A 13,426-nucleotide genomic window follows, 5' to 3' on the forward strand; every position below is an offset into this window, starting at 1 on the left:
TAAGCTGTTATATAGCAACTTGAGTAAAAAAAATTAATGTGTACACATTGTGTAGCCTAATTTATATTAAAGGACAAACAAATTAATGTTGAAGGGATAGTTCACCCAATACTAGGTCATAATTTCCTTGTGTCATCCAGAACCTGCATTACTTGCTTTCTTCTGTGGAATATTACTTATATTTTGAGAAATGTAGGATATCAGTGTTTTATTTTTAAATACAATGGAAGTCGATGGACTCAATGTTGTTTGGTTCCCATTATTCTTCACAAAGTATATTTTGTTGTGTTCTGCAGAAGAACGTTATTACATGAGATTGAGTAAATGATCCAAAAATCCAAAGATTTTTGTATGAACTATCCCTTAACCACAGACCTTATTTTACTTATAAATCAGAAATCAGTTCAACGTCATAGCTGACTATTCATGACTGTTACTGTATATTTACCAATGAATCACTATTTATCTTCCTTTATAAAAGACAATTAGATTTACAATCTTCACACATCAGCCAAAAAAAATTACATCTTGTGAAAACATCTGTGAAGTGTGAAAACATCTTGCTTAGATATGTGACTACCATGTTCCGTACTAAAGGAAAATTAATCATATTATGTGGCACAAAAATAAAGGTTGTAAGTGCTCTTCATTAAAAATTAAAAAAAGGAACACGAGACAGTGTTGGACTGAACTCAACAAATGGACAACAGTTGCAGTTTTATTTCAACTGAAGCTACAAACACACATTCCTTACATGAATGTTGGTGATACACTAAAATAAAAATATTTTTGCACTTTAAAGTGCATTTTCTTTACTAGTCTCAATTTGACGTGCACATATAAAATAGCTTTTTCCTTGAGAGAGAAAAAATATTTGGGGTATAAAGGCATATACAAACAGTGGTTTTCCCAAAGTCATTTTTGATGTTTTAATAGATACTGCTGGATAAAAATGAACAAGTAATGTATGACAGCCTTAACACTCACATATGGAACCCTCAAACTACTTTAAAGGTATAGTTCACACAAAAGTGATATTTTTTGTTTATCTGCTTTACCCCAGAACATCCAATATGTAGGTGTGTTAGTTACTTCAGTAGAACACAAATTAAGATTTTTACCTTTTTATATCAATCATCATTGACATGCATTATACGAGCAACGGTTGGAGTTAAAAATCTTAATTTGTGTTCTACTGAAGAAACAAACAGTTTTACTGAAACAACAAATTCATTTTTGGGTGAACAATCCCTTTAACCGATTCAAATTTCTAATCATTTTTTGATTAAACTAAAGAGAAAAGAACCCAAGAATTGTCACAGGTTTGAAAACTGAATTTAGCTAATAAATGTAAACCAAAATTAGGATATTTTTTTCTAAAGTCTGAGAAAATTACACAAGCTTAGAAGTGAGCGAATGTGTAAGAAACTGGAAAAAAACAAGAATATTTCTATATCCAAAACCAACATGATGTTACCATATTTTCAGAATATATTTCACTCGTTTCATCAAATGTAAAAACACATTCAAGGCACTTTTTGTGAAACGGAACACAATCCAAATACACAGATTCCCTTGCCCCTTATTTTTTGAAATATGATTTTATAAAAAATAACAGATTTAGGAACGATGAGATTTGAGATTTCATTTCATCACAGTTTTAACACAAATAATTTTCATGAGGAATCATATGTCAGATCTCAGCAAATGTTTCTCGATAAAACAGGCACACAGGAATTTCTTTGGCACATCTCTGCTGGTTTCTGACAGAGGGGGGTTAGAGCGAAAAGGCTGCCAAAAAGCCTTCATGGTGGTTCAGTGCCTTGCTCAAGGCACAACAGCTGGTGACAGAGGAAGTAACCGATTCTGATCTCGGGGCTTCCCAATACTCGCTACCCATACAGTGAGAGCGATCAATATTAGATACCATGATTAATTACTACAACAGTAGAAGTCATAAATCACGGTAAGTTTCTTTACTATTTAGTTAACACTTTCAAGGTTGATAAAGGTAGTAAATCATTGTTAAAATAGTCCATGGGACTACAGTGGTTCAACCTTAATTTATGAAGTGACGAAAAAACGTTTTGTGCACAAAAAACATTTCTTCAGATCTGCGTCAGTCTCCTACGCTGCTTACATTGGTCAGCTCCTGCGTCCGCATCACATGTTTGTATTGTGGTGCTCACATGAACAGCTTCGGCCAATGGTAAGCCGGCATTCCGACGTAACAACTAGGTTGACTAAGCGCAACTAAGTGTTGGACTGTATTTACCACGTCAACAGCGTAGGAGATTCGCACAGACATGAAGAAATTATTAAATGAAGTTGTAATTTTTGCACACAAATATATTCTTGATGCTTGAATCACTGTAGTCACATGGACTATTTTAATAATGTCTTTACTCATTTTTGGACCTTGAAAGTGTTAAATAGCTGTCTATGGAGGGGTCAGAGAGCTCTCGGATTTCATAAAAAATATCTTAATGTATGTTCTGAAGATGAACGTAGGTATTATGGGTTAGGAATGACATGAGCGTGAATAATTAATGACAGAATTTTCATTTTGGGGTGAACTAACTCTTTAAAGCCAAGTCTTTGACTAGGTATTAATAATTGCCATTACAGTTAGGGTCCTTATTAGTAGGGTTGCAGAAACGTCTTTGTATTCAGGATAAACAAAAGACATATTGTGCCCACGTAGAGCCCTTTGATATTTTTGGTCCAACTCAAAGCGATAGTTCACCCAAAGATTCTGTAATCATTTACTAACCCTCATGTTGTTCTGAACCTGTACCTGTCCAAACAAAGCAAGCCAATGTGATCCAATGTTGTTTTGGACCCCACTGACTTTCATTGTATGGGCAAAAGCAGTTATTCAAAATATCTGCTTTTGAGCGCTACAGAATTCATCCAGGTTTGCAACGACATGAGGGTATATGAAGACAGATTTTTCAGTTTTGGGTGAACTATCCCTTTAAGGCTCATACTTAAAAAGCAGTGTGTGTATCATTATAAATGTGATATGCGTGGTTACTTCCAAAGCAATTACCAACGGTCTGACTTTTACCTTTCCCTCATGTTCAAAGTGATATTAAGGCACAATAAACGATATCATATATATATAACTAGGTTATATATATAACTAGGTCATGTGATTTGTTGCCAATAATGAATTAACAGCACATTTCCCCTATCAGAAGAAAAATCTTCCTGGTGGGTACCCAAATAATTCACAGCAAAAATCAGGAAGGTGTACTCTTATTCCTTCCAGCAACTTATGTAAAATTCTGTTCAACAGATACAATCAGGTATAAGGCTGAATGAGATCATTTCTAAAGACAACATAAACATGAAAATACACCAACAATAAATAAATAAAACACTCACATAAAAGGTAATAAACAAGAGGAAAAACAGCAGAAAAAAATAGAAAATGAATGAAAAGTTTAGACAGAGGTTTTCTGCTAATTGGCTCTGTGGTGATGGAGCAGGAAGTTGACATCTAAGATGAGGCACAATGTTGTTTTGCTCTCTCCAATGTTTTTAGTAAGGCACATGCAGTTTTGTTTGTCACAGTCTTTCCACCGCTCTCAAACGTTACATTGCTGCTGGTAACGGCGGTTGAGTTCTCGCAGCTCTTTCTCACGAACGCGTCGTGCCTTGCTGGACTTCGTGGAGCGGCTGGAGCGAGTGGACTGTGCTGATTTAGTGCTGTGGCAGCGTGACGACGCTCTCTTCCGGAGGTTCTGGGAAATGGACCGCTGCAGGTTCTTCATAGAGGAGGAAGCTGCCATGCTGACAATCCAAGGGTGTTTAAGTGCCTGGCCTGCAGTGAGACGCTCATTGGGATCCACCGTGAGGACACGGTCAATGAAGTCCTTAGCCAGGTTGGAAACACTTGGCCATGGCTGTCAGAAAACAAAAAAGAAAAATAGAAAATGGATTAAATACAATTATTCAGATATTCTTTAAAATATTCTGAGACTTTTTATGTGAATTTTATGCAGTGTAGAGGGAAAATAAGGCCTTTTGTAACAACCTTCCTATTGTTAATATTATATAACATATAATAATGAAAATTCTTATTTTAATGTTTTTGAAAGAAGTAGCTCATGCTCACCAAGGCTGCAAAAATACAGCAAAAACAGTAATAAATAATGAAATAACAGTAATAATGTGTGCAATATTACAAATAATCATTTAATATATTTTGAAGAGTAATTTATTCCTGTGATGGAAGCTGAATTTTCAGCATCCTTCACATCCTTCACAAATCATTTTAATATATTTTTGTGGTTTTATTACTTTGAACAATGTTTATTTAAATGTCTATTATTTACGGTATTTTTAATATAAATATTACGATAAAAATAAAAATACCATGCATATCCATTACCGATATATATTTCATTACCAAAAATGTCAAGTCTAAATAAAAGTAGTAATTTCTTTCAAAATTAAAAAATCTTACTGTGCTTTTGAACAGTAATATAATATAATATAATTTTTGGATACCCATTACATTAAGTGCTCTGATTGGACCTTATAAATATATAGATGAATATGTAAAATAAATAATAAAATAATAATAAAAATAAATATGTAGATGACAATAAGAAAGAAAAAAGAATAAGTAAACTATAATAAAAAATTTGATATTGGCGGGCATAATTCAAGTTCGTTGAAAGAGAAAGCAAGAACGGCATCACTTCTGCAAGGACTGGCTAAATCGATGCACGAGGGTTTCAACAATTCAAAATATAATTAATTTTAAGTTAATTTTTTAGTCTTCCGGAAACATCTTTAGACTAGTCGTGTTTTGTCCTGATATGTTATGACAACTGGCCAAACACTAGCAGCTCTATAAGAGAGAGAAAACAAAACATTGCTGAGTTTTTGTTGGTTAGCATGACTTCTCCAGGGCTTTTCCCTGTAAAGCCCTCATTCGTCTTGTCTGTGACTCACAGCAGCAGAGAGGTCCTGACGCACACACTCTGCCAGGAACTCTGCGGCCTTACATCACACGCTCATGCAGGGGGTTACTGCGGGATAAGACATGATGACAGGACTGCGCTGGGTATTGTCCAGCTAACACAAGCACACACTCCTCAAAATACAAGGACATGCGAACACACAAAAACTTGCATACAAATTCTCGTACGATAAACAGAGGCACGCAAATAAACACGTTCAGAAAATCCAAGGTCAATAGACAAAGACAAAATGGTTGGCAAAAGTTTAAAGTGTTTGAAAAGCGATGTGAAGAATAGAAACAGAGCACACTAGAGCTAAAAGACAGAAAGAGGCAGGACTATCATAGCCTTTTGTGTTCTGGTGGCTTTGTGGGGAATATTTCTATTTAGGAATGCAGATCTGAATGGATTGTATAAAAGCCTCAATGACCTCAAGTAGCTATATAGCAGTAGACAGATATTTTCAGTGGGGCACTGTCATTCTTATTAGTGCTGGATGAGTCGTTCGTTAGTATTTTTGGATCAGTTTACCAGATAGAAAGACTGCACATTCTAAACGTGTATGTGCTAATGACAATTTTTTTCAATTTATCAGAGGACATTATCATAGAGATCAAAGCTAATAGGCATGGATTACATGGCAAAAAGCCTTTTCCTTTTACGTTGCAGTTCCCGCGTATGTGTCGTGGTGCTCAGGTGACCAGCATCGGCTGCCGTAGTAGATCTTGAAAGTGCTGCACTATTAATGGAGACTGAAGCAACACCGATGGAACACAGTGACTGGATCTTAAACATTCAGATAACATCAGATTACACGTGTAAATTACTTAACTCTCGACCTATATGATGTTACAGAAAGTCCAGTCCGATTACCTTCACAGCATGGCTTTGCCGAAAATGTGTTTTACGGGTTGGTGAGTTCCTTTCTAGAATGCTGTTGTCACTGCTGCAATCTACTATACAAATTATTATTTGAACAATATAATTTTCCTGCAGCCAGGGATTTCTTTTAATTCTTTCTCAACATCATATTTTTTTTACTATAACGTTTTTTTGTTTTTGTAAATGTAACTCAAACAGAGCATTGCTCTAGCAACGCCAATGTCATTTGATGATTCCCAGGGAAAGCAATGACTGATAAAATGTGTACCTCTATATGATTCAAGCATTTAGTCCAAATTTTCCAATGAGACTTGACTGCCTTATATAATGAACAGACTGAATTTAGGCTTTATTCACATAAAAAAACTGATTTTACACAGTGAACAGAAGCTCAACCGAACCTGATTGACGCATAAGAACAAACCTCTCGAGGAAGCTATATGCACTGCGTAACACGAGGAATGGGCCTCATTGGTTCTTGCAGAAGCTCAAACGTGCTGCATAACACATGAGAATGAACCTCATTGGTTCTTGTTGAAGCTCGAATGTGCTGCGTAGCACACAAGAATAAACCTCATTGGATCTTGCAGATACTTTAAATGTGCTTAAAAACACCAGAATAAACCGCATTGGTTCTTGCAAAAGCTCAAACGTGCTGCGGAACACGAGAATGAACCTCATTGGTTCTTAAGGAAGCTCAAACGTGCTGCGTTGCGTGACAGGCGAATTAACTTCATTCATTGGTTCTTGTGGAAACTCAAATGTGCTGCATAACACCAGAATAAACCTCATTGGTTCTTGCAGAAGCTCAAATATGCTGCATAACACCAGAATAAACCTTATTGGTTCTTGCAGAAACTCAAATGTGCTGCATAACACCAGAATGAGCCTCATTGGGTCTTGCAGAAGCTCAAATGTGCTGCATAACACCAGAATGAGCCTCATTGGTTCTTGCAGAAACTCAAATGTGCTGCATAACACCAGAATGAACCTCATTGGGTCTTGCAGAAGCTCAAATGTGCTGCATAACACCAGAATAAACCTCATTGGTTCTTGCAGAAGCTCAAATGTGCTGCATAACACCAGAATGAACCTCATTGGGTCTTGCAGAAGCTCAAATATGCTGCATAACACCAGAATAAACCGCATTGGTTCTTGCAGAAGCTCAAATGTGCTGCATAACACCAGAATAAACCTCATTGGGTCTTGCAGAAGCTCAAATATGCTGCATAACACCAGAATAAACCTCATTGGTTCTTGCAGAAGCTCAAATATGCTGCATAACACCAGAATGAACCTCATTGGTTCTTGCAGAAACTCAAATGTGCTGCATAACACCAGAATAAACCTCATTGGGTCTTGCAGAAGCTCAAATGTGCTGCATAACACCAGAATGAACCTCATTGGGTCTTGCAGAAGCTCAAATGTGCTGCATAACACCAGAATAAACCTCATTGGGTCTTGCAGAAACTCAAATATGCTGCATAACACCAGAATAAACCGCATTGGTTCTTGCAGAAGCTCAAATATGCTGCATAACACCAGAATAAACTGCATGGTTCTTGCAGAAACTCAAATATGCTGCATAACACCAGAATAAACCGCATTGGTTCTTGCAGAAACTCAAATGTGCTGCATAACACCAGAATAAACCTCATTGGGTCTTGCAGAAGCTCAAATATGCTGCATAACACCAGAATGAACCTCATTGGTTCGTGCATGTCAAGTGAACATGCTTGAGCTTCTGTTTACCACAACTGATTGTGAGTTGATCAGTGTTTATATGAATAAAAACCCTGATTAAATCTGTTCATCATATAAAGCGATTGTGTCTCTTCAAAAAATGTAAAACTAAATTTTACGATAAAGATTATCAGGACTAAACCGCTGAAATGATATGGATTTGTTTCATGATCTCTTTATGACCTTTTTAAAGCGTCAAATTGGTAGCTGCATGGAGGGACAAAGTTCTCAGATTTCATCAAGAAGATATTCATTAGTGTTCCGAAAACAAATTAAAGTCTTACGGGTTTGGAACAACATGATGCTGAGTAATTAATAACAGCATTTTTGGGTGAGCTATCCCTTTAAATGGTATGTTGCTTTGGATAAAAGTGTCTGTCAAATGCATAAAAGCCTACATTATTTATTTAAATGTTTGCATAAAAATATATAATACCATTTAAAATTGCATTTAAATTCTCTGATTAATGTAAACATTAATGCATTCAGGCATTCAGAAGGGATGAAAACAGCTATATTGTACAGAGAAACTGCAGGGGGTTTGTGAGGTTATGAAAAACGAATAATTTAATTATAACGTCAGCACTGAATAAAAGTGCAAAAATATGTTTCCTCAACACTCAACGGACAAACAGGTAGTGCTGCCCCAAACTCAAACCATTTGTTGAATCAATGTTGCTATGTCAGGCCGCTCAAACAAACAGTGCGATGCTGAAAGTGCCACAGACCACAGTGCTTACGCTTTTCGGGGAAATCAGCCTACGAATGGCTTACTTATTCTTGTCTCTGCACAAATATAAGCAAGCTGGCATAAGAGAAAGTATTTTAACATAAAAAAACAAAAGCTTTAAATTTGTGGTAGGTAATAGTTTAACATCAAATAATAACCCTTCAGAGCACTTTAAGGAAATGTAAAGGTGAATACCACCACCCATTGACATGTACACATAAAGCATATAGCCTGCTACTTCATAACAGCTTGTTTGTTTGCAAAACCATTTAGGCAAAACAAATGAATCATTAAGCATAGTGCAATGCAAATGAGCCCAAAAACATGGCACACAAATACTTCTGGGTTTAATAAAACCAAGTAACATTAGCATATGCTTTATAGCACTTCTATAACTAATCAAAAACATCTGCTTTTCCAATCTCCCAGCAACCCTTGTTTTGCACATGCATGATCCACACTGACTGCTCATATAAATCTCATATATATAGCACACACATACAGCTCAGAAAATATACATTACTAGTGCAAAAACAGGCATTATTAGGGTACATTTAGGTGTTTATATTTAAGAAGGTTTTATCGCTATGGATTATCCCTTTGGGGTTTGACACGTCGAGCTTGCCTAATGCCTTAAGAAAGTCACCATAAAACCAATTGGACAATTCTTATTTTTTAAGGAATATTGCAGTATCTATTGCACTTTTTTAAACTGATGTGTGACCTCATAATCTTTCTTCAAAATAACTTCCCCTCCCTAAATCAAGTCTTAGTGGACAAAAGTCATGCAAGCCCGCCCTAATTTTTTTTTTTTGTTCATGAAGCTGATTCCCTCGGAAATACGTCACAACAGGGAAGAAATGACTATTGCAACTTCCATTTAATGCCGACTTAAGCTTTATCTATGCAAGACATGAAGGCTTTTAGTGGTGTATGTAATGTGTGAGAAACAAGCACATCCAAGTCGATCTAAAATCTGTAAGCTTAGCCCACAATTATCTATTTGATGCTTGGCAGTTTGATTCAGGATCACAAACATTATTAAAGATTCTGCAAGTATATTTTTTGCCCACATGCAGTATATAGGTTATGTACAGTTACATGCATATCATTCTGATGAATAATTATTTTAAAGTAGTCTCATAGTCCTTACCTCACCGGAGAAACTGTATTTCCCTTTGAGGATTTGTTGGTACAGGCGCATGCGATTGTCATCCTCAAAAGGCATGGTGCCACTGAGCAGTATGTAGGAGATGACTCCCAGTGCCCACATGTCTACTGCATTAGTGTACGGCTTACGAACGAGTATCTCAGGAGCGATGTACTCAGGCGTTCCACAGGTAGTCTTCATCAGGCATTCGTCGCCTTTCTTCCGCGTGCTGGCCAAGCCAAAGTCTGTGATCATAATCTTGGAATCAGCACCAGGATGGTAGTAAAGCAAGTTCTCAGGCTTTAGGTCCCTGTGCGTGATGCCCAATGTGTGGAGGTACTTCACGCCATCGAGAACCATCTGCAGCACCCGTGTGGCATCCCTTTCTGTGAAAGACCCACGGGCGATGATGCGGTCAAACAGTTCTCCGCCGGTGGCCAATTCCATCACCATGTAGACCCGCTCAGCTGTCTCGAACACCTCCATCAGCTGGATGATGTTGGTGTGGCGCACCCGTCGCAGGACGCAAAGTTCAGATTCACAGACTTCTCTGCCCTCACGGTAGCGAGTCTCGATCATCTTGATGGCGTATGGCTGCCGTGTGCTCCTGTGTTCCACTCGTACTACCCGACTGAAACTCCCCCGACCTATCAAAGCTTTGATATCATACTTAGCAGTCACTCGAGGGTCAAATTTGGCCCTGTATTTGGCTACTTTTTTCCGGTGTGGGTCAGCGGGCTCTGGCTGGCCACTAGCCGGTGGAGGGGACTGGCTCACCTTCGCAGCAGCCTGGCTTTGACCCTGAGGGGATGGCGAGCCTGTTTTCTCCCCGCCACCATCACTTTTGATGAAGTTTTTATAGACATCGGTCTGATGAGGCTCTACCTTTTTGACCAGGTCAAGATGGACGTCAGCGGGTGGCTCTGGGAGGACTTTGCTCGTCCTGCACCCCATCACATCAAAATCCTTCCTTCCTGGTGCCAGCAGCACATCCTCATCTCCCAGGCAACACGTCCAGTCCCACACTCACTTGCTTCTTCAATCAACACCCCAGAATTGTGTGAATTCCAGTCGATGTGAAATGCACAAGTGTTACTCTGAAAGAAAAATACATTTATAAAAAATAACTTAAATATACGGTAAATGTTTGGAAACATTACTATTTTGAAAATATGTCTCATCTGATGTCTTATGCTGCATCTATTTGATCCAAAATACAGAAAAATATTGTGGTAATATTGTGAAAAAATATTAAAAATGTAAAATAATGATTTCTATTTTAATATACTTTATAATTTATTTCTGTGATGCAAAGATGAATTTTCATCAGCCATTTTTCCAGTCTTTATTAATAGTTAGTAAGGTAGGCTAGTTGTTAAGTTTAGGAATTGGTAGGATTAGGGGATGTAAAATATGACATGCAAAATAAGGGATTAATATGCTTTATATGTAAGTACCTAGTAATATGCACGCCAATCAGTTAATAGTGAGAATTGGACCCTAAACTAAAGTGTTACTAAGATTTCTATTTTAAATAAATGCTGTTCTTTTTTAACTTTTTATTCACCAAAGAACTCTGAACAAAAGTATGACAGGTTATAAAAAAATTTAAGCAGCACAACTGTTTCCAACATTGAGAATACATTAGCATATTAAAATGATTTCTGAAGGATGTGACTCTCTAGACTTGGAGTAATGGCTGATGAAAATTCAGCTTTGCACCACAGAAATAAATTATATTTTAAAATATATTAAAATAGAAAACCGTTATTTTAAATTGTAATAATATTTCACAATTTCTGTATTTTTGATAAAATGAATGCAGACTTAATGGCTTCAAAAACATAAAAAATACTAATGTTTCCAAAATTTGGACTATGATTATGTAGTAGCTGTATAACAAGTACATTTTGCATGAAGTGTGAGTAGTTACATTTTAGCTTGTATTTGATATCAAGTGTGAATAGTAACAGTTCATGCTGATATTGGAAAATAAAAGCTTAATCTGTTTGGAACAATATGATATATTTGTAAATGATACCGTGAATTTAAAACAGATGGATGGATAGACGTCCAACTGAAATGGGTGTATACAGCGTTAAGTTATAAAGGATATTTGTTGGCATAAACGGCATAAAGAACATTTCTTCTGTTAAGCGTAATCGTTATCGTTTTTACCGCGCTATAACTAGGCTAGGCTATAAAAGTAAAAAACGGTGATATTGGAGCTGTTGTGATGCGGTTTTCACGGCGCTGTGTAAATTGTATCAGAGTCTGGTAATAAAAACGAATAACTATGACACCACTATTCGTATTGTTGTGTTATGTCAATGAAGCACTTTATATTGTTAAATTCTACACGGATCCTACAACTTTACCACAAAAATTCCACTGCCCCCCCACAAAGACTCGAACTCAGACACTTGTTCAGTATTTCATCGCTCAAAACAAACTTGAAACACTTCTTCAACTTTTCGTGAACCGCTGCAGGCCTTAATGCAGATCCATTCATGTTACAAAGTCGTAAATAAAACATTAATAGCTATAAAAGTGAACGATACACCGGATATACCCCCCAAAATCACCACAAAAAAACTCCCATTGCTGCACAATCAGTTGTTTTCTTGAGGCCTGGATCTAAAAGCGAACACAAACGCTAAAGTTTCCGTGATGTTGTATTTTTAACGACAACGGTATGAACTTAAAACCCAATCTGGAAACTTTAAAAGTGCAAATAGAGGTGAAAATTACCTTAAGAGGGATTTTCTTAGTGGCGATGGTGGGAGTAAGAAGGCGAGATTCCCAGCGCCAGCCTCTTCACCCCAGTTTCAGCTCCTCTCTCCATTTTATCGTATTTCTAAAACGTTAAAACTGATAGAATGAACGCATCCCGTTAGTAGCTGCTAACATGAACATGTTGAGTCCAAAAGTAATTGTTGTTAACGTGTTTGTATCACTTTATAAGCGAAGCGACATGAGAAGAAAAGTATGGAATTGAGACCGCCTGCTTGGAAACGGTGTTTTCGGAGTGGGACCACCTTTTTTCCTGTGTAGACCTTTCTTTTTTTTCTCCCCCCTCTCCGTTTTTTTCCCTTTCCTTTTCTTTTGGGAAAGGCGACCTCCGCTTGCTTCGACCCCTGCAACAAATTATGTGAAGCAGAATCATAAATGAGGCCGAGAAACTGCGCCTAATGTAAATTTAAGTCTTTAGGATAAACGTCAATGTATGCATCTGTATCCTGTACAAATAACCCAATAAACGGAATTGTAAAATTGTAAGATGATATGAAAAAGAGCTGGTCGTCCGTTTAAACATTCAGAATAAACACTTACAGTTACAGTAAATGTAAGGCATAACTGACCTAATTACAGCAGTTTGAAATAACAGAGGCAGATCCGCAGCTATTCGAGTAGCCTACATTTCTGTATTAAAATGTATAATTTACAACAGTATGTAATGGTTGTAAAATATATGTAATCGCCTTGTAATATGTTTGTATTTTTATTTCTTGAAATGTTTATCCTTTATAATGCAAAATTTACAACTATTTTATTTTAAACTTTTGTTCATTCATTTTATAGTTCTGTGGGTCCCGAGTTTGCACAATTATAATTTTTTTCCACAGTAGGCTATGTTTTGCTTAGCTTATCATACAACTATAGCCTAATGTAAATGTGTACGATTTAAATTAAGTATCCCTTTGCGCCATTTATTTATTAAGACGTAATTGTAAAGCAATTATTGCCGAATTTTAAAAATACAAAAAGCCAGAATTATTTAAAAATTCACTTTACAAACTAATTTTGCTTTCAGCAAAATTCTGATGAAGAGACTTTTATATTGTACAAATCTTTTTCTCCAAACATTTGCATGTATCGTAGCTTGCTTCAATACTTTCTCCAGGTTAAAGGGGACAACTTCATATTACGATTTAGATTATAGGT

The 13,426-nt window shown here is 36.7% G+C and overlaps 1 protein-coding gene across 1 annotated transcript; it reads right to left on the reverse strand.

Moving 5' to 3' along the window:
* Nucleotides 1-681: 681 nt before the first annotated feature.
* On the reverse strand, nucleotides 682-12,621 carry pskh1 (protein serine kinase H1). The gene is made up of 4 exons (XM_067418850.1): nucleotides 12,520-12,621; nucleotides 12,233-12,352; nucleotides 9,485-10,578; nucleotides 682-3,911 (listed from the first exon to the last, which is right to left on the reverse strand). Exons 3-4 carry the CDS (start codon nucleotides 10,433-10,435, stop codon nucleotides 3,594-3,596), a joined length of 1,269 nt encoding a protein of 422 aa, XP_067274951.1. The 5' UTR covers nucleotides 10,436-10,578; nucleotides 12,233-12,352; nucleotides 12,520-12,621; the 3' UTR covers nucleotides 682-3,593.
* Between the last annotated feature and the right edge of the window lie 805 nt (nucleotides 12,622-13,426).

The sequence above is a fragment of the Pseudorasbora parva genome, chromosome 16, assembly GCF_024679245.1.
Source record: "Pseudorasbora parva isolate DD20220531a chromosome 16, ASM2467924v1, whole genome shotgun sequence".
NCBI lineage: Eukaryota > Metazoa > Chordata > Actinopteri > Cypriniformes > Gobionidae > Pseudorasbora > Pseudorasbora parva.